Raw genomic sequence first — 27,875 nt, forward strand, 5'->3', positions numbered from 1 at the left:
CAGTATATATATATATATATATACACTGCTCAAAAAAATAAAGGGAACACTAAAATAACACATTCTAGATCTGAATGAATGAAATATTCTTATTAAATACTTTTTTCTTTACATAGTTGAATGTGCTGACAACAAAATCACACAAAAATTTATGGAAATCAAATTTATCAACCCATGGAGGTCTGGATTTGGAGTCACACTCAAAATTAAAGTGGAAAACCACACTACAGGCTGATCCAACTTTGATGTAATGTCCTTAAAACAAGTCAAAATGAGGCTCAGTAGTGTGTGTGGCCTCCACGTGCCTGTATGACCTCCCTACAACGCCTGGGCATGCTCCTGATGAGGAGCATGGACTAAAGCATCCGCCAACTCCTGGACAGTCTGTGGTGCAACGTGGCGTTGGTGGATGGAGCGAGACATGATGTCCCAGATGTGCTCAATTGGATTCAGGTCTGGGGAACGGGCAGGCAAGTCCATAGCATCAATGCCTTCCTCTTGCAGGAACTGCTGACACTCCAGCCACATGAGGTCTATCATTGTCTTGCATTACCTGTTGTTGCTGTGTTAGACTAGCACCCTGTTATTGCTGCTGTTATCTTACCTGTTGTTTTAGCTAGCTCTCCCAATCAAGACCTGCAATCACTTTATGCCTTATTGTATGTCTCTCTCAAATATCAATATGCCTTGCATACTGTTGTTCAGGCTAGTTATCATTATCATTGTTTTGGTTTGCAATGGACCCTGTAGTTCCACTCTCCGTACCTCTGATACCTCCTTTGTCCCACCCCCACACATGCGGTGACCTCACCCATTGAGACCAGCATGTCCAGAGATACAACCTCTCTTATCATCACCCAGTGCCTGGGCTTGCCTCCGCTATACCCGCGCCCCACCATACCCCTGTCTGCACATTATGCCCAGAATCTATTCTACCACGCCCATAAATCTGCTCCTTTTATTCTTTGTCCCCAACGCTCTAGGCGACCAGTTTTGATAGCCTTTAGCCGCACCCTCATCCTACTACTCCTCTGTTCCTCGGGGTGATGTGGAGGTAAACCCAGGCCCTGCATGTCCCCAGTCACCCTCATTTGTTGACTTCTGTGATCGAAAAAGCCTTGGCCTCATGCATGTCAACATCAGAAGCCTCACTCCCTAAGTTTGCCTTACTCACCGCTTTAGCACAACTCTGCCACCCTGATGTCCTTGGCGTGTCGAATCCTGGCTTAGGAAGGCCACCAAAAATTCTGAGATTTCCATACCCAACTATAACACTTTCCGTCAGATAGAACTGCCAAAGGGGGAGGAGTTGCAATCTACTGCAGAGACTAGCCTGCAAAGTTTCTGTCATACTTTCCAGGTGTCCATATAGGTGGTTGTTGGTCGGTTTTTAGTCTAGGTCTTAGTTATTAGATATTGTCAATCGTCCCTCCCCCTTCCAAACAGTGGCTCAGGATTCATATCTCTTGTCGGAAAGTGTATTCAGATTTTAAAAAATTAATTAAGTCTCTCCAAGAAATAATCTCTCACTGTGTGTATGGCACAGCACAATTCTCTTCCATGAACTTTTTGCTAGCCGAACTTTCGGCCCCTCAAGCCTCCCAGACTGTGCCGTCCCTTAAGCCAGGCTGGACTTAACCATCGCTGGGAGACAATTAGCAGTCCAAGGACCTCACCATCTAAGCGTTCAGAGTTTGTTGAACAACGCAAACTGTCTCTAACCAGAATAGAACGAGTGTGAGGCCCCGGTGCACAACTGAGCAAGAGGACAAGTACATTAGAGTGTCTAGTTTGAGAAACAGACGCCTCACAAGTCCTCAACTGGCAGCTTCATTAAATAGTACCCGCAAAACACCAGTCTCAACGTCAACAGTGAAGATGTGACTCCGGGATGCTGGCCTTAACAGTTTCAACATTCCTAAATGCTTTATCACATTATTTAAGTGTGTTAACTTCTGTGCGGCATGAGTGGGGAGCTGACGTGATGCAGCCCAGACTCCCAGTGAAGGCTAAGAGGAGCAGGCACAGTGCTTTTGCTCTATAAGGGGGACATCAGCAGCACTGATAGTTGATCCGTGAGACACATTTGACAGAAGTACCGAAAGTACAAAAATTCATGTTCTAGTATCGATTAGATTTAAAGAACTATTTAGCAGTCTCATGGCTTGGGGGTAGAAGCTGTTCAGGGTCCTGTTGGTTCCAGACCTGGTGCATTGGTAATGCTTGCTGTGCAGTAGTAGAGAGAACAGTCTAACTTGGGTGGCTAGAGGCTTTGACAATTTTAGGGTCTTCCTCGGACACCGCCTGGTATAGAGGTCCTGGATGGCAGGGAGCTCGGCCACAGTGATCTACTGAGTTGTACGCACAACCCCATGTAGCGCCTTGAGGTCAGATGACAAGCAGTTGCCATACCAAGCAGTTGCCATACCAAGCGGTGATGCAGCCAGTCAAGATGCTCTCAATGGTGCAGCTGTATAACTTTGAGGATCTGAGGGCTCGTCCCATACCAAATCTTGTCAGCCTCCTGAAGGTGGAAGAGGCGTTGTCATGCTCACTTTATGACTGTGTTGGTGTGTGTGGACCATGATAGATCCTTAGTGATGTTTACACAGGAACTTGAAGCTCTAAATCCACTCCTCTACAGCCCCGTTGATTTGAATGGGGGCGTGCTCGACCTTCCGTTTCCTGTAGTCTACGATCATCTTCTTTGTTTTGCTGACGTTGAGTGAGAGGTTGTTGTCCTGGCACCACACTGCCAGGTCTCTGACCTCCTCCCTATGGGTTGTCTGAGTCATCAGTGATCAGGCCTACCACTGTCGTGGGTGAACAGGGAGTACAGGAGGAGACTAAGCACGCACCCCTGAGGGGTCCCCATATTGAGGGTCAGTGTGGCGGATGTGTTGATGTCTACCCTCAACACCTGGGGGGGCAGTCCATCAGGAAGTCCAGGATCCAGTTGCAGAGGGAGGTGTTTAATCCCAGGGTTCTTAGCTTAGTGATGAGCTTGGAGGGCACTATGGTGTTAAACAGTGAGTTGTAGTCAATGAACAGCATTCTCACATAAGTGTTCCTCTTGTCCAGGTAGGAAAGGGCAGTGTGGACTGCAATAGAGATTGCGTCATATGTGGATCTGTTGGGGCGGTATGTGACTTGGAGTGGGTCCAGGGTGTCTGGGATGATGGTGTTGATGTGAGCCATGACCAGCCTTTCAAAACATTTCTAGGCTWCGGGGTGCTACGGGGTGATAGTCATTTAGACAGCTTACCGCTGCGTTCTTGGGAACAGGCACTATGGTGGTCTGCTTGAAACATGTAGTAATTACAGACTGGGTCCGGGAGAGATTGAAAATGTCAGTCTAGACAGTTGCTAGCTGTTCAGCACGTGCTCCAAGTATGCATCCTGGTAATTAGTCTGGCCTTGTGGCTTTGTGAATGCTAATCTGTTTAAAAGGTCTTACCTCACATCGGCTACGGGTGAACATGAACAGACAGTCGTATGGAACAGCTGGTGCTCTCACGCATGGTTCAATGTTGCTTGCCTCGAAGCCAGAATAGAAGGCATTTAGCTCATCTGGTAGGCTCACGGCTGGCTTTTCATGAAATCAGTTGTAGAGGATGGTCGAATTAACACATCTGCAATAAGAATACACATGGACCTCTTCACTGGCCAGAGAACAAAGGAAAGGGGAAGCACTCCCAGCAGTCGTCCTTCCCTTCTTCTGCTCATCTTACAACTCTAGTCTACATCAAAGCTCCTCCCATCAGCAACAAGGGTACTCAGACTTCTGCCAGAGACATGGACACAGCTAAGTTCTGACGAAGAGTGATGATGACAAAGACTTAGCCAAAGAACTTCTCCATTGGAGGACAATACACTGCATGAAAAAGTGCAACAAACAATTATTTCCTCAAGSAAACTGCGTAAACAGACTGAAAATAACATGGCTAAATGTGTTGAGATGTGTGTAATGATTTTTTTTTTTTTTTAATGTGTGTGCTTTTCTGACAATTAACAGCCATTACCCTTACACCCAAACAGTATACGGTTTGATATCTGTGCGATCAGTCTTCAAACAGGCAGTGGAAGACATWAGTGTACAAAGGATCCTCTATTTACAGTTGAAGTCGGAAGTTTACATACACCWTAGCCAAACACATTTAAACTCAGTTTCACAATTCCTGACATTTAATCCTAGTAAAAAATTCCCTGTCTTAGGTCAGTTAGGATCACCACTTTATTTTAAGAATGAAAAATGTCAGAATAATAATTGAGAGAATTATTTATTTCAGCTTTGATTTCTTTCATCACATTCCCAGTGGGTCAGAACTTTACATACACTCAATTAGTATTTGGTAGCATTGCCTTTAAATTGTTTAACTTGCGTCAAACGTTTTGGGTAGCCTTCCACAATAAGTTGGGTGAATTTTGGCCCATTCCTCCTGACAGAGCTGGTGTAACTGAGTCAGGTTTGTAGGCCTCCTTGCTCGCACACGCTTTTTTAGTTCTGCCCACAAATGTTCTATAGGATTGAGGTCAGGGCTTTGTGATGGCCACTCCAATACCTTGACTTTGTTGTGCTTAAGCCATTTTGCCACAACTTTGGAAGTATGCTTGGGGTTATTGTCCATTTGGAAGATCCATTTGCGACCATGCTTTAACTTCCTGACTGATGTCTTGAGATGTTGCTTCAATATATCCACACATTTTTCCATCCTCATGATGSCATCTATTTTGTGAAGTGCACCAGTCCCTCCTGCAGCAAAGCACCCCCACAAGATGATGCTGCCACTCCCGTGCTTCACGGTTGGGATGGTGTTCTTCAGCTTGCAAGCCTCCCCCCTTTTCCTCCAAACATAACGATGGTCATTATGGCCAAACAGTTCTATTTTTGTTTCATMAGACCAGAGGACATTTCTCCAAAAAGTACGATCTTTGTCCCCAAGTGCARTTGCAAAYCATAGTCTGGCTTTTTTATGCGGTTTTGGAGCAGTGGCTTCTTCCTTGCTGAGCGGCCTTTCAGGTTATGTCGATATAGGACTCGTTTTACTGTGGATATAAATACTTTGTACCTGTTTCCTCCAGCATCTACACAAGGTCCTTTGCTGTTCTGGGATTGATTTGCACTTTTCCCACCAAAGTACATTCATCTCTAGGAGACAGAAGGCGTCTCCTTCCTGAGCGGTATGATGGTTGTGTGGTCCCATGGTGTTTATACTTGTGTACTATTACTTGTACATATGAACSTGGTACCTTCAGGCATTTGGAAATTGCTCCCAAGGATGAACCAGACTTGTGGAGGTCTTGGCTGATTTCTTTAGATTTTCTCATGATGTCATGCAAAGAGGCACTGAGTTTGAAGGTGGGCCTGGAAATACATCCACAGGTACACCTCCAATTGACTCAAATGATGTCAATTAGCCTATCAGAAGCTTCTAAAGCCACAACATAATTTTCTGGAATTTTCCAAGCTGTTTAAAGGCACAGTCAACTTAGTGTATGTAAACTTCTGACCCACTGGAATTGTGATACAGTGAATTATAAGTGAAATAATCTGTCTGTAAACAATTGTTGGAAAAATTACTTGTGTCATGCACAAAGTAGCTGTCCTAACCGACTTGCCAAAACTATAGTTTGTTAACAAGAAATTTGTGGAGTGGTTGAAAAACAAGTTTTAATGACTCCAAACTAAGTGTATGTAAACTTCCGACTTCAACTGTATGTGAACAATTGATTAACGCATGACCTGGCATAAGTCACAGAACATTGCAGGCAATGAATGGGGGCTGACCCAGCCCCAGGAACTATCCCCTCAACCGGAGCCAATCACAGCTCTCCTGACAGGGAGCCTCACCTCTGAATGTGTGAACACCAATCCTTGTGTTCGGACAGCGACCAGCCGTATGGTTGCTGTCATTTATGAACCACCAAGGACTACCACGCGCAGGGACCTTGAGATACTGGACTACTGAAATGGTTTGGTCTGGACTCTACACCATGGAGAGTTCGCTGAAGACCGTTGGTTCCAGACAGGATATACTTAAGAGTATCCAGATCAATCTCAGCAATTTTTCTCCGATTTGAATGCGAGCGTGCAACCTGTTACTTTTATGATTAATAGCTATACTTATCCTATATAATCCCTGCCTAGTTTCGTTATGAAATATCAATAATAACTGTGAYTTATTCTCTTTAGTACATCATTTTGCCATCGCAATCTTGATTATTCATTCATCCTGTACATTCATTGCTTTACCCTGGTTATTTCTAAATAAAATCTTCTTTGTTTTTGTAAAATATATGTCTCCAAGAATGCATTGCCTTAGTTACAATTATTTTATAATTTCTTGCTAATTTATAGCAAGTGGTACCGTTAATAATTTCACAGTAATAAGCGTACACACTACCTTACGCCATGATAGTTTGCAAGCCCTGCCACATCCAACGAGCGTCAGAGCTGGAGTAGTAGGATTCGATCCTAGTCCAGGTCGTAGCGGAATTTCTTATAAGCGTTTGGACTACAGTCCTACTTCTTAAAAGCGGCAGCTCTAGTCGTTAGCTCAGTGCAGATGTTGCATGTAATCCATGGCTTCTGGTTGGGATATGTACTGGAGGTCGACCGATTAATCGGCTTGGCCAATTAATTAGGGACGATTTCAAGTTTTCATAACAATCGGTGATCGGCATTTTTGGATGCCGATTATATTGCATTCCAACGAGGAAACTGCATGGCAGGCTGATCACCTGTTACGTGAGTGCAGCAAGGAGCCAAGGTAAGTTGCTAGCTAGCATTAAACTTATCTTTTAAAAAACAATCAATCTTAACATAATCACTAGTTAACTACACATGGTTGATGATATTACTAGGTTAACTAGCTTGTCCTGCGTTGCATATAATCAATGTGGTGCCTGTTAATTTATCATCGATTCACAGCCTACTTCGCCAAACGGGTGATGATTTAACAAAAGCCCATTCGCRAAAAAGCACAATCGTTGCACGAATGTACCTAACCATAAACACCAATGCATTTCTTAAAATCAAAACACAGAAGTAACATTTTTTTAAACCTGCATATTTAGTTAAAAGAAATTCATGTTAGCAGGCAATATTATCTMGGGAAATTGTGTCACTTCTCTTGCGTTCATTGCACACAGAGTCAGGATATATGCAACAGTTTGGGCCGCATGGCTTGTTGTGAACTAATTTGCCAGAATTCTACATAATTATGACATAATGTTGAAGGTTGTGCAATGCAACAGCAATATTTAGACTTAGGGTTGCCACCTGTTTGATAAAATACTGAACGGTTACATATCTCACTGAAAGAATAAACATTTTGTTTTCGAAATGATCGTTTCCGGATTTGACCAAATTAATGACCTACGGCTCGTATTTCTGTGTTTATTATATTAGATTTAAATCTATGATTTGATATTTGATAGCGCAGTCTGACTGAGCGGTGGTAGGCAGCAGCAGGCTCGTAAGCATTCATTCAAACTTTACTGTGTTTGCCAGCAGCTCTTACCAATGCTTGCTTCACAGAGCTGTTTATGACTTCAAGTCTATCAACTCCTGAGATTAGGCTGGCAATACTAAAGTGCCTATTTGAACATCCAATAGTCAAAGGTATATGAAATACAAATAGTAGAGAGAAATAGTCGACGCATCATAATTCCTATAGTAACTACAACTTAAAACTTCTTAACTGGGAATATTGAAGAACAGGGTATATTTAACCACCAGCTTTCATATGTTCTGAGCAAAGAACTTAAACGTTACATGGCACATATTGCACTTATACTTTCTTCTCCAACACTGTGTTTTTGCATTATTTAAACCAAATTGAGCATGTTTCATTATTTATTTGAGACTAAATAGATTTTATTTATGTATTATATTATGTTAAAATAAAAGTGTTCATTGTTCATTCAGTATTGTTGTAATTGTCATTATTACAAATATATATATAAAAATCAGCCAATTAAATCGGTGTCAGCTTTTTTTGGTCCTCCAATAAATCGGTATCGGTGTTGAAAAATCATAATCCGTCGACCTCTAATATGTACGTAGGCATCGGTGAAATAACCAAAATATATCACGGTAATAATAACAATTTACAGTATGATGGAATTTTTAAGTTCTAAATTTGCAGCATGATTTGTGCGTGACCCTAGGGTAAAAACACATACATTCGAAGTGATTTCAATGGCTTTCTCCATTCTGATTGTTTTGTACTGTTCAATTCAACCAAAAATAATTTTCTGCATTTCCTGCACTCAATTGAGATAATTTCCACACTGCCACGTAGGGCTGCACGATACAGGCAAACAATCTAGGCCATATTTTTAACCAAATGTTGCAATTGAGATTTGACTTGCGATTTAGAGCAAAACACTTGGGTGAACTGTTGGAATCATGGAAATAGAATGATTATTCTAATTCTATAGTTAGAATATAATAGTGGCCACTTTGAATACAGTGTTTTACATTACAACGAATGAAAATGCCAGGGAGGAATTATTGTGACAGAGTAGGCACCAAAGTGTTGGTAAGTGTTTCCTAGGGGACCCTATAATCTTTGGCTATATTAAATGTTGTTTTCTCTTAGCTACTTCATATAGCTAACACATTAATCCTTTTTTATTTTACCTTTATTTAACCAGGTAGGCCAGTTGAGAACAATTTGCATATTCCTCTTTGATTTAGAAGACACTGTTGCATAAACAACATGCTGATTTAGGTCTACACCATCACTAGTATTAAATCAGGCTGCATAGCTAATTATGTTTGCTCTGACTCAGTACATTTATTAGCTAGCTGGCTTGCCAGCCAGCTAACTAGCGATTAGCAGCTAACATTTAGGCCCAACTTGCTAAACTATCTGTTTGAAGATGTAAGAAACACAAACTAATAGTGTAATTATAGAACACTAGTGGATTTATATTAAGAAGCATAGTGAAAACAGTATTGTCGACATCAACATTGTTCCATCTGCTGCATTGACCATGCAGACTGAACGCAAGTGTCTTGTGGTCAAGGAAAAACAAATGCGCTCCTTGAGTGACAGGGGGCGGGGCTAGGTCTGTGTGGAAAGCCATGGAGAGAGATGACTCAGGTAGAGAAGTAAACTATAAAAATGGATGTTACACACGGTTTAACACATTTAACAAACCAAACATTAAAATACCATCATAGAAGGTCAAGTAAAAACCCAAACCGGTCCGTGCATCAATACCGGTATATCATAAAATACGGTGTACCGCCCAGCCCTACATGTACGTATGGTCACTGTGAGAATGGCATCGTCGATGCACTTATTAATGAAACCGGTGACTGATGTGGTAAACTCCTCAATGACATCGGATGAATCCAGGAACATATTCCAGTCTGTGTAGCTTAGCATCCGCTTCCTCGAACCACTTCCGTATTGGTACTTCCTGTGAGTTTTTAAGCAGGAATCAGGAGGATAGAGTTATGGTCAGATTGGAGGGAGAGCTTTGTATGTGTTTCTGTGTGTGTTTCTGTGTGGAGTAAAGGTGATCTAGAGTTGTGTTTCCCTGCATTACAATCACCGGCCACAACATTGGTCAAAGGCTAAATTATCCACGATTAGACCAGAAATAGATTCCACTTGTGACCGATGTAAGCAGGCTCCTGCTACTTTACTGCCATGTTTTGGACATGCCAGAAATTTAAAGATTTCTGGATATCAATTTGACAAGTTTTCTAAGATACTGGAGAGACCTATGAAACCTTCTGCCTGTATATCATTTTACGAGTGGCACCTCCTCTAAATAGTTATATAGCAAACATGCTGTCATTTACTAGTCTTCTAGCTAGATGTCTTATACTATTTAAGTGGAAGGATCAGTTTCCAATGGATAAAGGAAGGCATGCAACACCTCAAGCTAGAGAAAATGCGCTGCTCCATTAGGGGATCTGCAATTACATTCTATATCTGGCTACCTTTCATATCCTTTGTAGAAGACATGGACCCAGCTAATTTCACAACTCCATAAACCAACACAAATTAAAATTTGTATCACTATTTTTACTCTTCTTTACTTTTTGTTTGATTATATTCTGTTTTTTTCTTGTAGTACTCAAATTCTATATCATGCCTGCTTTATTTAGGGTGGAGCATGGGGGGTTGGTGTGGGTTTGATCTGGTACGGGATACATGTGTGTTTTTCCCTCTACCTGTTCTGTCTGTATTAAGAATAAAAAATCTAATTAAAACTGAGAAAAATAAGGAGGAGCACTAGGAGCACCTCCTCTGGATGAGCATTTTCTTGTTTGCTTATGGCCCTACACAGCCTCTGAGCAGCACAGGAAATTTTAACATGTCATGGCACCTCAATCATGTTTCAAGATTGTAACTGCTGTATGGCATACGTGTGTTGTACCTGTTAACAATACAATCATTAGGCTACTACTTAAAAAGTGCTGGCCCTAAATGGGCCTAAAACTACCCCACAAATTACAGTAGCCATGATCTTGTCATGTGCATCTGAATGCTGTACCTAGATCACTTCCGTCAAGCTTCAGTGGAGGATAATGTGTCTGACAAAGAAAACAGCCAGGGGATAGAAAAACAAGCAGCGAAAGGAATGTTGATAGCTCCCTCAGTTATGAGGTGTTAACTGTCTCAGTTTCCTGCCCTCTTTCATTCGAGTGCACTGCCCTCAGTGCCCTGAGCAGCAGGTGCGGTGGCCTAGGTGAGAGATCTCTCTAACACTCATAATGAGTGACGAGCATCAGCGTCTGAGAGCACAGGAGGTGAGCGAGGCCCTGCTAACACTTACTCATGTCTTTGCTCTCTCTCTTTTTTCCCCCTCTTGCATAAGTTATTTTTTTCAACTGTTCGTTTTTTAGGGCCTTTGTGACATTGAAGTGGTTGGAAGGTTGTTCCAACTGTAAAAAGACATACCACAGCTAACCAGACAGACACTGTGTGCAACTGAGCTACAGTAAGGATAGGCCTACCTCAAAAGCATACACACTATCTTACAGATGTGAGTGGGGGGGGAAACCAAAAGCAAATCTCTTGGCTGCTGGGGCCTCCTCTATCAGTGTGCTCCTGTCAACGGTTTGGGGTGTCATATCTGTGCCCAGCCCTTAGTGTGAGCATTACATAAACACACATTTTGCATAAAAGAGAATGACCTCTCAACCCACAGTTTTCAGGAGGCCAGGCAAACGATCTGCAGTAGCTTAAATCGGAACATAAATTCCATTGTCTTTTACACTACATTTGAGGAACCCCAAGAGTTTTAGCTTAGGGCCTATGAGGGCTGGAGTTACAGTTAGAAGCAATCTTGTTGTCTTTACCTTGATACTCTACAGGCTGACAAAGGGCAATAAAATACACATTTTTCAGAATACCAATTTTCTTCAGATACTTCTGCCTTTTGCGATCGGTTCAGGCAAATGTCTTCGCTCTTTGCAGGTGCATCTGAGCTTTACAGGAAGCCATTGCTGCAGCCCTGCAATAGGGGAGGGTCTAGAGAGAGACTGTTTCCTATCGAACACATCGACTCTAGCAAGAAAGCCATTTCACAGTCATCTTGATAAAGAATACCAATAACACACATGGCCTGTGCACATACAGACTCAATATTTTGAGTTCCATTTTATCAGTAGGTTGAAGAGCCCCTTGTCCCTTTCCATCACTCTCCCATGCATAACACACACACAGTGTGGGAGGAGCAACACTTTGGCTACACCCACGATTGCCATATCCTTCTCTATAACAAAGCCAAGAAGACTCCAATTCATTTGCCTCATCTCAAAGGAGAATACTCTTGATTAAAAAAAGGTCAAACTGGTCCACATGAGCAACATCCAATTAGTGTCAAGTGTGACTAATTATAATCTGACAAATGTGTGAGATGAAGTCTGAAACCCGAAACAGTAGCTAATTATAGCAGATTGAAACACTTCATTAAGCACAGCTTATAGCGAGGAGACATTATACATGTTAAAACCTCTAGGAGATGAAGGAGCAGCCCATTCAGGCAAAGTAGAATGATTAGGTTGATCTTGTTAGATACAAGGGTAAAGTGGTTTAAAGGAAATGAGTCCCACAAAATTGATAAAAATGGCACAGTCTCAAACTACGCTACTTTGTGCCAACTGGGAACCACCACAGCCATGAAATTAAACAAGACCATCCTTTATGCTCGTCAGTGGTAGAGCTCTTCAAGCTCGTTTATGTAGTCGTAAGCGTAAAATAATGATGCATCTATACGTAAGTGGTGGGCGAGGAGCACGCTTCCCTGATCCTGTAGGGCCCGTGGGGGTGCCAGGGTACCTCTACAGAAGAGCAGATGGGTCTCCTGCCTTGCTGCCTGTGCCCAACACTTCCTCCTGGTCAAAGCATGTCCTGACAGATGGGCCCAGGATCATGGACCTGGCTAATCTGCACCACTCCTCCACTTAAAGGCACAGTCAAGTTACATCCCTTGTTCTTCACCTCCAAAAAGTCTCACCATCTCTAATGCACGTTCCAAAAGGTCTGGTTATACCTTAACTGTCCTACAAACAGTCTGTCAGTGCTCAAACATGGGTAGCAACAAAGAAATGACTTACAGTAGGCCTTGTTTGTCTTTCTCTGAGAAAATGTACATGAGGTGGCAACATCACTCAATACAAACTTGCCTAAAAACTTCTAAATATGCAATTGTTTTTTTTGTGGCTAATATATATATATATATTATCTGACAATATAAGCTCTAATAGAAAAAAATGGCGTCACGGACAAAACAGGATAAATACTGTTGACTCATTAGTGAGCACACAGAGGATAGGATAAAACTTAAGTAACTGCACAGGCGCTTTACAAAATGCATAGGGCTATCTCCAACGGAAATTCCGGGGCTCGCATTGCTGTCACTTCGCTTTCGGGCGGAAAGGCATGCAAATGTAAAATGCCTCCTGCCTTGCTCTACCTACCGGGTCCTGGTCACGTCTGCGCTCAGCCAAAGTTGACATCTCGACAATACACACCAACTATAAAAGACTCGGGATGTCAATGTTATTCCGGAAATATGGAAAATTCTTGCAATCGTCTTTCACTCGTCCTCGTAATAGCAGAGTGCATGTTGAAACACTTTTGTGCTAAATTTTGAAGTAACGTTCAGATATATTCAAGAATCGGTTCAAATGAGTCAATAAATGATCATGTTGAGGTTACAGGCCTAAAACGCAATTAGTATGACACATGGGATAATCCGCATATCACACATAAAAGATTGTAAACCATAATATGCAGAAATGTCTAATAAACTAAGCAGTCTACTTCGGTGAAAGCACTGACACATTAATTCGGCTCAGCAAGTAGAAATACACAAATTGTTACGACAGCATTATTCCCTCATTTGCACGCGTCTTGTATTTCCTTAAAAGTACGGATCCATGTAATTCAAGTATTGGCAACAAAGTAACACAACAGAATTTAATCAATTTGTTAATTTACTTACGCTTTAAGTGGGTTCTGAATGACAGCCGCCATTTTGCTACACTGTAACGCAATATCAGCCTCTTGCAGTTCTGAGTGAAACCTACGAAAAACCAACCAATCAGGGCTCGGGGTGGGTCCGTGAAGGTTTTGTTACTTTAATTTCCGAGGCAAAACGGAGAATGGAAAAACGAAAAAGGTCTGTATTTCGTTTTTCGTGTTTTTCGTTTCTGAATTAGAAAAACGAACATCGGAAATCAACTTATTTTCTCAGATATAGTGTCAGAATTTGACATAATAATGGAAAACAAATAACAACATCTATTATTACATTTCTGATTTTGGTTTTGTTCCCACATGGAAGTACACGCCCCCTTATAGAATATTCATGATGCTTAGGGGTTGTGTTTACAGCCTCGGCTGTCAGCACAAAGAAAATATTAGACTGTGTGAGTGTGACAGGAACGTATTATGAAGTTAGCATGCCAATATAACAAACTCAACAAAAACTGAATAAAGTTGGCTTGCATTAGCTGGCTAGCTAGGGCTAGTTAGCCAGTGGCCAGCTAGCCCTAACTGGTTACTGGCTATAGTCATGCTAGCCAGAGCTACCCATTGCCCAACCAGAGCTACTGCAGAAAAGGGAGATTTCTCCATTACTTTCTGTAGCTAACTTAGCTAGATCTTCTGTCAGCTGATGGTGTTTATTGACAGAGTAATAATGAAGAGCAGTTACTGGAAATAATTGGCACTTTGCATAGATAAATTAGCTACAGATGTAGGATCTTAATTTGAGTCAGTTTGCAGCAGAAAAATTATCCTGCAGCAACAGGAAATGTAAATTATTAATTAATGAAAAGATTTTGTAGGGGTTGATACATTTTTCAAGTCTGTATCAACATCAATGGAATTACAAACTTTAGAAGCCTTTTGAAACCTTGAATACGCTACAATTTAGCATAACCCACTGTGCAGAATTATCAGCAACAAAAGAGTGATCAAATTAAGATCCTAAATCTGTATTGCTTACACAAACAACAATATCCAATTAAGCTATTGTGTGTGTGTGTGTGTGTGTGTGTGTGTGTGTGTGTGTGTGTGTGTGTGTGTGTGTGTGTGTGTGTGTGAAATCTGACTGTTCCCGCAGGAGAAAAGGCACAGTACTGTATTTTAGCTGATCACATGAACTTCATGTAGGTTTAATCTGTCGCCATACAGTAAGTTAAAATAAGCCTTTTTATTGGTATGGGTTGTCATGACTGTCCTGTGAAGTTCCGAATGGGTTAGGTCAGCGTTCAATGGATGACAGTAACCAGACCCTCTCTCACCCACAGAGGGGGAGGAGGGACCTGGTGGGGAGGAGTTGACACCTATGCCCTGTTATTAAATCAAGGAGAGAGAACATCCCTCTCCAAATTGACACAGGAATGTTTCTTTGTCTCCAGAGACTTTTCCCGCCGAAGCTCTAACACGTTCTAAAGCAAATACTGAATCAATATTCCTAACAGAGAATGTGGGAATGGTCAGAGGCGAGCTAAAGAATAAAAATGTCATATGGGTTGTATTTTGTGATGTCATTAAAAGTGTTATAAAGGAAATAGTGTAACTTGTAAAGTATATACACTACATGTTTTTTTTATTTTTTATTTCACCTTTATTTAACCAGGTAGCACAATTTGAGAACACTTCTCATTTACAATGCGACCTGGCCAAGAAAAGCAAAGCAGTTCGACACATACAACAACACATAGTTACACATGGAGTAAAACAAACATACAGTCAATAATACAGTGAAAAATAAGTCTTATTACAATGTGAGCAGTGAGGTGAGATAAGGGAGGTGAAGGCAAACAAAATATATAAAATATATATATAAATAAATAAAAATATAAAAAAGGCCATGGTGGCGAAGTAAATACAATATAGCAAGTAAAAAAACACTGGAATGGTTGGTTTGCAGTGAAGAAAAGTGTAAAGTAGAGATAGAAATAATGGGTGCAAAGGAGCAAATAAAATAAATAAATACAGTAGTAAAGATAGGGGTTGTGGGCTAAATTTAGATGGGCTATGTACAGTTGCAGTAATCTATGAGCTGCTCTGACAGCTGGTGCTTTAAAGCTAGTGAGGGAGATAAGTGTTTCCAGTTTCAGAGATTTTTGTAGTTCGTTCCAGTCATTGGCAGCGAGAGAACTGGAGAGGAGAGCGGCCAAGAGAAGAATTGGTTGTGGGGGTGACCAGAGAGGATATACCTGCTGGAGCGCGTGCTACAGGTAGTGCTGCTATGGTGACCAGCGAGCTGAGATAAGGGGGGACTTTACCTAGCAGGGTCTTGTAAGATGACCTGGAGCCAGTGGTTTGGCGACGAGTATGAGCGAGGGCAGCCAACGAGAGTGTACAGGTCGCAGTGGTGGGTAGTATATGGGGCTTTTTGGTGACAAAATGGATGGCACTGTGATAGACTGCATCCAATTTATTGAGTAGGGTTTTTGGGGCTATTTTGTAAATGACATCACCGAAGCTGAGGATTGGTAGGATGGTCAGTTTTACAAGGGTATGTTTGGCCGCATGAGTGAAGGATCTTTGTTGCGGAATAGGAAGCCAATTCTAGATTTAACTTTGGATTGGAGATGTTTGATGTGAGTCTGGAGGAGAGTTTACAGTCTAACCAGACACCTAGGTATTTGTAGTTGTCCACATATTCTAAGTCAGAGCCGTCCAGAGTAGATGTTGGACAGGCGGGCAGGCAGCGGCAGCGATCGGTTGAAGAGCATGCATTTAGTTTTACTTGTATTTAAGAGCAATTGGAGGCCACGGAAGGAGAGCTGTCGGCATTGAAGCTCGCCTGGAGGGTTGTTAACACAGTGTCAAAGAAGGCCAGAAGTATACAGAATAGTTCGTCTGCGTAGAGGTGGATCAGAGAATCACCAGCAGCAAGAGCGACATCATTGATGTATACAGAGAAGAGAGTCGGCGCAAGAATTAACCCTGTGGCCACCCCCATAGAGACTGCCAGAGGCCCGGACAAACAGACCTCCGATTTGACACACTGAAACTCGATCAGAGAGTAGTTGGTGAACCAGGCGCGAGGCAATCATTAGAGAAACCAAGGCTGTCGAGTCTGCCAATGAGGGATGTGGTGATTGACCCCAGAAGCAAAAGCCTTGGCCAGGTCAATGAATACGGCTGCACAGTACTGCTTTCCTAATCGATGGCGGTTAAGATATCGTTTATGACCTGAGCGTGGCTATCATGCACACCATGACCAGCTCGAAACCAGATTGCATAGCGGAGAGGTATGGTGGAATTCGAAATGGTCGGTAATCTGTTTGTTGACTTGGCTTTCGAAGACCTTAGAAAGGCAAGGTAGGATAGATATAGGTCTGTAGCTGTTAGGGTCAAGCAGGGGTATCCCCCTTTGAAGAGGGGGAAACCGCCAGCTGCTTTCCTAATCTTTGGGAATCTCAGACGACACGAAAGAGAGGTTGAAAAGGCTAGTAATAGGGGTGCGCAACAATTTTCAGCAGATAGTTTTGAGAAGAAAGGTCCAGATTATCTAGCCCGGCTGATTTGTAAGGGTCAGCAATTTTGCAGCTCTTTCAGAAACATCAGCTGCACTGATGTGAGAAGAGAAAGAAATGTGGAAGGCTTGGCGAGTTAGCAGAGTTGGCGGAGGCCAGTGCTGTTGACCGCGGCGTCAGGGTAGCCAGCGTGGAAAGATGGCCAGGCCGGTAAAAAAACTGCTTTTTGAAATCTCTCAAGTTATAGTGGATTTTGTACCGTGGATGACAGTGTGCCTATCTTCAGTGCAGGTTTGGAGCTGGGAGGAGGTTGTTCTTATTCTCCATGGACTTAATACAGTGCTTCCCAAATTTTTTTGAATATTGATAGTTGCAGGAGCCAATTTCTGCTTGAAAAACCTAGGCCTTGGCTTTTCTAAACTCCAAGTGCTGTTACTTTGGTCTGCTAGCTTCCCCTGAAAAGTTGCATATCACTGGGGGGGCAGCTTCGATGCTAATGGCAAGAACGCGCCAATAGGATGTTTTTTATCTGTTGGTTTGAGGGCAGTCAGGTCAGGAGCCAAGAACAAGGGCTTTATCTGTTCTAGTCCGTTTCTAAATTCTTGAATGGGGCGCATGCTTATTGCAAAGCCATGCAGTGAGGAAGGCATTTTAACAAAAAATAAATTCCAGCCACTCTCTAACTGACGGGAATGAGATCAAATATCCTTCCAGGATACCTCGGCCAGGTCGATTAGAAAGGCCTGCTCGCTGAAGTGTTTCAGGGAGCGTTTGACAGTGATGAGTGGAGGTCGTTTGACCGCTGACCCATTACGGATGCAGGCAATGAGGCAGTGATCGCTGAGATCTTGGTTGAAAACAGCAGAGGTGTATTTGGAGGGCAAGTTGGTTAGGATGATATCTATGAGGGTACCAGTGTTTACGGAATTGGGGTGGTACCTGGTAGGTTCATTGATAATTTGTGTGAGATTGAGGGCATCAAGCTTAGATTGTAGGATGGCTGGGGTGTTAAGCATGTTCCAATTTAGGGAAAGAGAAAGGGGGATACCTAGTCAGCTGTACAACTGAATGCATTCAACTGAAATGTGTCTTCCGCATTAAACCCAAACTCTATGAATCAGAGAGGTGCGGGGGGCTGCTATAATCGACATCCATGTCTTCGGCGCCCGGGGAACAGTGGGTTAACTGCCTTGATCAGGGGCAGAACGACAGATTTTTACCTTGTCAGCTAGGGGACTCGATCCAGCAACCATTCGGTTACTGGCCCAACGCTCTAAACACTAGTATGAAGTCTCCATCCTTTACGTTGTGCATGAAATATGAAAAATAATTAAAGTATTTTTGTTTAGACAGGAATATGATTTTAGGAGCCATAAGGGATCATTTGCCTCCTATAAACTTTGCACAGTAAGTAGCCACGCCCAGAGTGAGGTCAGAGAGTGTGTCAGCCTGACGGAACCGTCCCTTTCGACCAGAGTGCATGAAAGGATCGGTAAAGAAATTAACATTGAGACCAGTGTAGCTGTAGCTCACACCCAAAGTGGATCGAACTCTGAATATCAACGCGAGGTAGAGGCGAGAAGCTCACCTCCCGGACAATCACGGTATGGCTGATTAGCTGTCCTAAGTAAAATATCTAGAAAAGCGTGGGACTATTCTACTACTCTTCAAACCATCCTATTCTACTACTCTTCTCAAATCAACGTATTCTACTACCCTCATCACCAATGGGAACCGTTGATACGGCTGGCTAGCCTACCTTCCAAGGAGTATCTTCCAGAGTAAACAACAGTAGAAGACGGGGGACCCCTTTTGGACAATCAGAGCCTTACAAGCGTGCCACTGAAAGGCCAAACACCCTTCCTGAGGGCTGGTTCCAACAGAAATCCACAGCGAACAAAGGCATTTAAACGTAAATAAAAAATGTATTACATTTTTTTAATTTAACCTTTATTTAACTAGGCAAGTCAGTTAAGAACAAATTCTTATTTACAATGACGGCCTACTCCAGCCAAACCCGGACGACGCTGGGCCAATTGTGCACCACCCTATGGGACTCCCAATCACAGCCGGATGTGATGCAGCCTGGATTCGAACCAGGTACTGTAGTGACGCATCTTGCACTGAGATACAGTGCCTTAGACCGCTGCGCCACTCAGGAGCCCACATTCATGATTTCTTACTCAGTATGGGTGGCGGTTTGTGTGCAAAGTATACGATTACTGTGAGAATAGTTCCTAAAATGTATCAATGATAAGTGTCTCTTTCTCTCTCTCTCTCTGTTACAAAGAAGATGAGGAGATCTTCTTTGTAACAAGCCGCCATATGTTGTGTCAGTCCGCTAGGGACCTTTCCTTAATGTATTAAGGGTGTATGTTTATCCTGTGTTACCATTTAGTTTGCTAGTAAATAAATAATTAAACCAATTACACACACACACAGGACCATTCACTCAGCTCTATCAAGTGGACATGATGCTCTCAAGGTCATGCACTACCGCCTCCTACCACACCCTGATGAGAAGCAATAATCCTGTCCCCATGCTGGAAATCTGCATATTTCTCTAACCCTGCTGTACTCTACTGTGCTGAGACAATATGACTCTAGAACAGTTTAACACTATTTTAAATTGAATGCTCAACAGTGATTATCACTCTCTCTCAATTCAATTCAAAAGGGCTTTATTAGCATGGCAAACATATGTTAACATTGCCAAAGCAAGTGCAATAAACAATCACAAATCAACTGTTAATTATCTCTCTCTCTCTCTCTCTCTGTCTTGACAATCCTCACAGATCATTCACAGATGCTATGTAAGCTGGTTGCTGGCACCTGCAGGCCTGTTTGAGGGACAACTGGACAGAACATATCAGAATTCTTGGACTTCAGCTGAGACTCTCCTTCCCCATCCTTCAAGGAAAGCTTATTCTTTACACTTCCTGTTAGGCATGCTGCTCTCAAGGTGTGTCTCTCCATTTCTCTCATGTTGTGTGGTATTGCCTAGAGATGACCCTGACGCTCTCCTGCTGGGTTTTGCTAACTTGCTAATGTTAGCTAAGTGCACTACCAGTAATACCGTATATCCCGGTGTCATGACATTGCCCTGTTGGTGAGGTTTATGACCCCCATAAATACCTTTCCCCCTTTCCTCTCTCTACTATACAGATTTGACTCTTGGAAAGCCCTTTGTTAACATAGAAAGAGTCTGGTAACATCAAAAGGGTGTGGAACGGAACCATATTTCGGTAATCCAACCAGTTGAAATATCCGTTCGTACTTAAAGAATATGATGTCAGATCAGTTGTTGTCTGAGACATTATTACTAATGATAGGATGACATTAACTATATCTTGGAAAGTCTACACATTCTAGTTATCAGATTCACATGGAATTGTTGTGCAATTTAAATGTTTAAATATGAAGCTATTTATGAAAAGATGACATGTAATTTTAGCTTCTAAATGAGAGAATTGTTTTCATAAAAATAAACTCTGCTCACTCAAAGGCCCCGCCCAAGTGAACAGACATTGGTTGTGAACTATGAAACATGCCCTTCTCTCCACCACTACAAAAGCCCCTTGACGAAAGTTAATTTATGTTCCCGACGACGTGAGGACTGCTGTCCGTACGTTAAAAGGGCTAATATCAACTACAGAACTAAGCCAACCTCAGCGTGAGCTCTGGTTGCGAAAGGTTGAACAACAACAACCTAACAAAATTAGCATTGTGTTCCCGGTGACGTGAGGACTGCTGTACATACATTAAAAAAGGCGATTTCAACGTGGAGGTGACGATCGACATGCTGGAAGGATGAATTTCGACTATACCAGCCAGAATATAGCATGAGCTTATAGTATGGCAACTTGGTATGAACTTTGAACTCTTATTCACTAAAGAAGTGATACATCCTAGATGTCGAGTTAGCAGCAGCAGCTGTAAATGTGCGTGGCTAGGAAAGGACGGACAACCTCTTCAGAAAGACAGGGTACTACAACGTATCCGTTCTACCACACGACGACGGTACTACAACGTATCCGTTCTACCACCAGACATATTCTTCAAAGGACAAGAGATCTCTGCTGGGCAACCCAGCCTTCCATCTACGACCAATCTATCGGAGCGCAGCTCAGAGTAAATATTTCTTGCATTTTCCTTTTCCAAATGGGCGGTTATTTAGAATGCATAAGATTCTGTATTTACGATAGCATAGCTTCATAAGGTCCGATAGAGACCCAATCCTTTTGTTCCTCAGTCTTCCTGTGCTTTCATTCAAACCCAACCCCTTTTCTTTGTGTAACCAGCCGTCATATCGGTTCCGTCCGCTAGGGACGTTTTCTTGTATGACATAATTAGTAATCAATGTATGATCCATCCTGTGTATATGTAATTCTGTGTGATTATTTAGGTATTTAGTAAATAAATAATTAAACCAAATGTTGTATTGCTGATTCAACTTGTTAGCCAGGGTTCGTGAAGATAACCAAGAATTCTACGACGTTCAGATGAGACTGAATAAGGTGACGATTAATAATTGACTGTTATTGATATAAAAGATTACCAGGTCTTTAAGAGTTTATTCAGAAGATAACAGCTCTATAAACATTATTCCGTGGTGCCCCGACTTTCTAGTTAATTACTGTTACGGATACAGGTATCCTGTGTGTGTGCATCCTGTGTGTTTCTTTTCTCTCCTTCTCCCCTCACAGGTGGCAATCATCATTCCCCAATCAGTCATCAATCAGAAGACACACCTCCTCCTGTTTCCATTACCCTATCACAACCCCTTTCCCTTGGTTTAAAAACCCATTCAGTTTTTTTCTCTAGAGATCGATCTCTTTGTGTGTCTATCTCGCAATCTCTTTTTGAGCACTCGTTTGTTTTTACAACTACAGGTCACTTTGTCCCACCTGTGAGTATTGTTTTGGTTATGGTGTTTGTTTGATTGTGGGAAAGGGGGTACCAAGACAAGTTGCCCATGGGCATACACTACCCGTAGGTAAACTTTGTCTAAATACACTAGTTAGAACTGGGCGGACCACCCTCTGTATTTTTGGTTAGTTAGCTAGCTGTTGTTGAAGCAGGTAGACTAGCTTAGGGGAGTTTTTGAATGCTTATTATTTCTTTCCTTGGGTCCAGCTCAGCCCCTTTTCCTGCTCCCCCATTACCGTGTGTTTACAAATAAACCATGAGTGTTTGACGGTAGATTTTAAGTTGTCTGTGGTTATTTGTTCTCGCTGTTACTTTTTCACTGTTATTTGCATGAGTTATGTTACGGGTCTTGTTGCCATCCCCCCTAGACTGTAGAGCCAAAGGGATTCATAACAATTACATTTACATGATTAGTTTATTCAGGTAATATCAATTAGAGAAATTATTTTATAAAATAGCATTTCATATCACTTAATCCGGCATAGCAAAGACACGACACCGGGATGGCACGGTATGAGGGTATGAAAATCTAGATACTGTCCAACCCTAGCACCAATGCCAGGCTGCCAAATCAACTATTTTATTCCCCTCATACTAAATGTTTCTCACTCTTGTTTCAACTTCCCTTTGATTAAATCAGTTTAATTCAATGTTTAAATTTGCTTCAAGTGTTTTTTTTTACTGAAAGTTTGATAGATGGAACATGTATGTGTGGGTGGATAAATGGGTGTAGATGGGTTTGGCAGAATAACCTTCCCCTACCTCCCTTCCTTCACTAAATAAGTAATACAAGTGAATGTAATTGCTGCATTTTACCTGTGATCCAAAACCAAATATTTTCTGAGTTACAAGCTCTGCTATAAAATACATATTTTTTCAGAATTACTGCCAGACATATGTTAAATACAGGCAAAGGCCCGAGCCTACGGCCCACTAACAAATGACCAGCCAGGCCACCACACACACCTACAGTACACTCCTCTCCCCGCCCCACTTACTTACACACATACAATTCAAGGAAGATCAGAGTGTCTCAGGGTAGCATTGCTGATCTAGGATCACTGATCTGGTCCCTCTATGTCGTCAGCAGATGCAGCTACTGAGGACCAGACACCTGATCAACTTCCCATTATATGAAAAGTTACTTGTAATTGTGGAAATGACACAATTGTCTTAATGTTGAATTGTGTCTTGACTACATTTTATTATAGGGAATATCATTCGGATTCAGACTCCTCACACCTGTTTCTTGGTCCAAAAAGCACAAAATGATTCCAAAAATGTATTTTTTTCATGCCCTGTCCTATGCAATCCTAAAAGTAATCAGTATTGACAACCTCAATGTGTCCTTTCATGGATATAAACAAAGATTTGCCATTCATATTAACATTTCAGAAAAAGGCCTATTTAATTCAATTGCATGTAGTAGCTCTTAAAGTCCTCTGGACAGCAGTAGCGAACAGGAGTTAACCCTGGAGTCCATTTGAGACTTGAATGTACAGTAGAACCTTGAATTTACAGATGACAAGTGTATTAAACACGAAGCAGTCAGATGTTTATCACAATTTTTACTTTTGTTTTCTTATTTTTCAAACACTTATTGAAATGACAACAGGAGAAATTCCAGCCCAACAAATGATCTAAAATAAAAAAGGGTTAGCTAACATTATTTTTTATCTTCCAGTCACTTTCATAGTCTATTCCTTTCTTTGTGCTGCCTACTTAGGCTGTAACCCCCTTAAGCCCTGAGAATATTCTATGAGGGCGAGTGTACTCCGTGTATGAACAAAAAACGAATCTAAAAGTTGTATACATTTAGTTTTCCATTATTCCATGTCCAATTTTTACACGAGTTGATTTCAGATTTTAATCTTTGAATTTGAAAAACGAATCTGTTTTTCCACTCCGTTTTGCCTTAGAAATCTAAATAACAAAACATACACGGACCTGTGGCCTATAGGGTAAACTGTCAAAATGATTAGGGTTCTCCCTGTATATTATAGAAAATTGAATGCTGACAATGTACACCAGTTTATTAGGTACACCACCCCCTTCAAGAAAATGGTTCACTCCTACAGACAGAGTTGTGTGGCTTGCTATATAAAGCAGGCAGACAGGCATCCAGTTACTGTTTGATTGAATGTGAGAATGATCAAAACGAGTGACCTAAGCGTCTCTAGCGACAGTGTGGTACGATCATTGGTGCCAGGCGCGCTGGTTCCAGTATCTCAGAAACAGCCGGCCTCCTGGGCTATTCACGCACGAGTGTCTAGGGTTTACCAAGAATGGTGGGACGAACAAAACATCCAGTCAGCGGCAGTCCGGTGGGCGAAATAAACTTGAGAGGTCGAAGGAGAATGGCAAGAATCTTGCAAGTTAACAGGCGGGCCACAGACAAATAACGGCGCAGAAAAACATCTCCGTCTGTTGCAATAGACCATGCTYGTCACGGATGATGGCAGATTGCAGCAGACGACCACATTGAGTTTTACTCATATCAGCTAAAAACAAGAAGCGGCACCAGTTCACTAATACTGGACAATTGAGAGGAAAAACATCGCCTGGTCCCGGTACCTGAGCCAGGATTAGGCGTAAGCAGCATGAGTCCATGGACGCAGCCTGCCTGGTGTCAACGGTACAGGCTGGTGGTGATGTAGGCGGAAGGTTTTCCTGGAACATGTTAGGTCTCTTGATACCAATTGAGCTCGAAACTGAGTAAATTATAGACTTCTCAAAGATATTGTGCTTTCTTTCCCCCAATGCAACATATAAACATTGCAGGGAACATCTCATTAGAAATTGAACCTGACTAAATAACCCCCCCCCAATAATTAACAGCCATGAGCTGATACAACTTTAATAATAATATGAAGTCTTAAAGTTATTCCACCACTAACAGACAATGTGAATATGCAAACATCCACACTTTATCACACTTAATATGAGCACAATATAGTGTTTCATACCTTTTCTTATGTCGACAATAGGAGCGTCGATACAAGAATTCAGTATATTTTCTTAATTTCTGTCACAGGTGCATCTCATCTCAAGTAATGGGTTTTGGAAACAGGACTTGCTGGGGACAAATTATCTGGCTATTATTCTATGCAACACAGACATCAGTTTTATACAATGACATTCAACCAGATAAACATTTTGACAGCAGCCAATGCAGATTCATTGTCATTTCTATACAGGGTTACATCTTAGACAAAAGTAAAAAATTCAAACAAAACACTCCAAAATGRCAATTATATCTAGAATTCTTACAGGACAACTATTTGTCTATACTTATTTTTTTATTACAAACTCCAATGTAAAGGTAGTATGTCTACTGTCATGCATAGCATGCATAGCATGCATCCAGGTAAAACTGTTCCCCTGGTTGAACTTTTAAAATTACTCTTTCAAAACACACTTCAATAGATCTGGATATAAAGAAGTTATTTGATTAACTACATTTCAGCCACATATTCATATAACCATCAAAGATGTGACATGGTTCAGGTAAAAATGCCAGCTGACTGTGCATATCCAAGTGTCGTATGCAAAGAACAGATTACAGTAAAAAAAAGAAAAAAAAGCAAGTAAACTCAAAATTACCAAAAAGTTATTCAGAAAAGCCCATAAAACTCCGTTAACGAGGTATAACATCTCAATGACTAAAAAGCACAAAATATGAAAGAACAAACATGCAATCTATTTGACAATGCAGTCTTTAACGTGGATAACAAATAATGCCACAGAAGCAATTGGCTCAAAAGAAATCATTAAATGTGTTGAAACTGAAATGCTGAGTTCATTGTCCAATCAGCCTATGCTTATGGCGATCTGTAGGCTTGCGTTTGTTATGTTAAACTGGGTTAAAGGAGAATCTGCGTGTTCAACAAACAGAAGCTCAACAAGATTCAAACAAATGGAAGTAACTGCCACTCAATTCAATTCTAGTTGCATAATGCAYATCAAGTAACAGAAATGGTCAGATACATTACAAAAATACCATCCATTATGAATTAAATAATGAGGTTAAGTACAGATTTTTTTCCCAGGGTTCTCTGTTCAGCTATTGCATTCCACTCCTTGTATGCCGTGTCACTTGCCAATTTGGCGCATGACATGACTTACAAGGAGTGGAATGWTACAGAGACTGGTACCCAGACTACCTCACAACACCTCAAAGGCAATGCATCTCTCAGACTTTCAAGCTGWACAAACGTTTTCTACAAAAGTTTATTTTCCATATCTAAAATCCTGAATTCAGTCTTCTAGCATMATTTCATACAACCATTACCTCCATGTATACCAAAGAGGTTGTCTRCACAGAAACAGTTACCTGAAATGCTATTTGCAGACCAAATATCCTAAATCTAAACAAAAACAGACCGGTTTAAAAATAGGATCTATGGATGTTCATGCATACCCAAATCAAACCTTCAGTCCAGTGTTCTGAGGAAGGAGGGCCAGTCCCATTAAAGGTCGCCAGGTTTCTGGTTGCAGTTTGCACAAACACGGAGGTCCCAGCCCCGCAAGGGGACCGGCCGACGCTCTGGGGAGCATTCGTCACACACGTCTTGCTCGCAGGCGCGACAGTGGTGCTTTGACAGCTTGGCAGTGAAGTCACGATGGCAGATGTGGCAGGAGAGGATATGTGGTCAGGCACCCAGTAGGCAAGACGCGCAGCATCCTTCACCAGGCCTGAAGAGAGAGTAGGCACACAGTGTAGAAGGACCCGGAAGTATGACGTAGGATGACRTCACTTGTACATCGTATAGTCAGTGGCATGAGATGGAGAGAATTAAATAATTGAAGAGAAGGAAACAGAGCACTAACCCGCAAACAAGGCAGAGGCCGGAGCAGGTGAAGTACTCATCAGGGAAGAAGCAGTTGTGGGCTATGAGCTCATCAGAAATCTCCCCATTGAAGCGCTCACTTAGGCCATAGACAGAGAAGAACAACAGATCAGAAGTTACATTGATGTAGTCTGATTAGATTGTTCAAACAGTGTGAAAGTAAAACTAACGGTCACCTATTGAATAGCAACATTTGTAACTTTGTATGTGCTTGATTTTAAGACCCCTTTAATGAAGATCAAATGTTCCAGTAGACAGAAATGCTAAAACATTCCATTCTTGAACACAGCTTGACACCCTTATTTGACTGTCATGGTTTCAGTGTTTGCCTTATGTAAATGTGAGCATGTTTGAAACCAGTTTACAGCCAGATGACTGAGCTATAATGTCTACTACCTGCAGGGCTTTGAAGAAGACGACTGGGAAGCGGGTGGAGTTGCTGTCCAGCAGCTGCTCCAGGGTGTGCTGCAGGCCACCAAAGTCCTTTGGGTGGCTACAGGTACGCGTGCCGTGGTACAGGATGGAGCTGAAAACCTCTGGGAAACGGCCCAGCTTCCTGAAGCGCTCAAGCAGCAGCCAATCCACAGACTCTGAGGAGTTTCCTGTCAGAATGAGAGAATGAAAAGGTGATAAAATGGAATAGGATGAGAAGACAGACTTAACTTTGAGTTGATATATAACCCCTCATAAAAGGACATTTCACTTCAGATCACTTTGATCAGGGGTCTTCAACCTTTTCTAGATCAATCAAAACTGAGATGGAAGGTGCCTCACCAAAAATGATTTCTAAGAAAAATAAGTCACATTTTACTCTAAAGGGAAACATTAGATGGATAGAAAAATAAGTCACATTTTACTCTAAAGGGAAACATTAGATGGATAGAAAATCAATTTGTACAGTATAACAGCCACATACTTTGAAAGGAAAATGATACTAGATTACGCAAACTGCTTGACTGGCCAACTAACTGGTCACACCGTTTCAAAACAGCTCTGTTGGAATGACAATTACTAGTCTTAGCGTGTCAAAGGGTCAGCAGGGTGAGTAGAGATTCTACACCCAAAATTATCAAATTACATGTAATATGATCTTCTGTAGCAACACTCATGACAATGTGGAT

The 27,875-nt window shown here is 41.8% G+C and overlaps 2 protein-coding genes and 1 long non-coding RNA gene across 3 annotated transcripts in view; 1 reads left to right on the forward strand and 2 right to left on the reverse strand.

Moving 5' to 3' along the window:
• The window catches only part of LOC111963249 (zinc finger protein DPF3), a 47,633-nt gene extending 34,064 nt beyond the window's left edge, over positions 1–13,569 (reverse strand). The window contains exon 1 of the mRNA XM_023986562.2: positions 13,480–13,569. Coding sequence (XP_023842330.1) covers positions 13,480–13,511 — 32 coding nt within the window. The 5' untranslated portion in view covers positions 13,512–13,569. The remainder of the gene's footprint in view (positions 1–13,479) is intronic.
• Positions 13,570–15,087: 1,518 nt separating this feature from the next.
• Positions 15,088–27,875, forward strand: part of vash1 (vasohibin 1) — a 541,933-nt gene continuing 529,145 nt past the window's right edge. The window contains exon 1 of the mRNA XM_070443356.1: positions 15,088–15,123. The gene's annotated coding sequence lies outside the window, so the exon portion shown is untranslated. The remainder of the gene's footprint in view (positions 15,124–27,875) is intronic.
• On the reverse strand, positions 24,798–27,351 carry LOC111963022 (uncharacterized). The gene is made up of 3 exons (XR_002877200.1): positions 27,151–27,351; positions 26,735–26,833; positions 24,798–26,599 (listed from the first exon to the last, which is right to left on the reverse strand). It is a non-coding gene; the product is annotated as an uncharacterized lncRNA (long non-coding RNA).

The sequence above is a fragment of the Salvelinus sp. IW2-2015 genome, linkage group LG4q.2 (assembly GCF_002910315.2).
Source record: "Salvelinus sp. IW2-2015 linkage group LG4q.2, ASM291031v2, whole genome shotgun sequence".
In the NCBI taxonomy this organism is placed as follows: Eukaryota; Metazoa; Chordata; class Actinopteri; order Salmoniformes; family Salmonidae; genus Salvelinus; species Salvelinus sp. IW2-2015.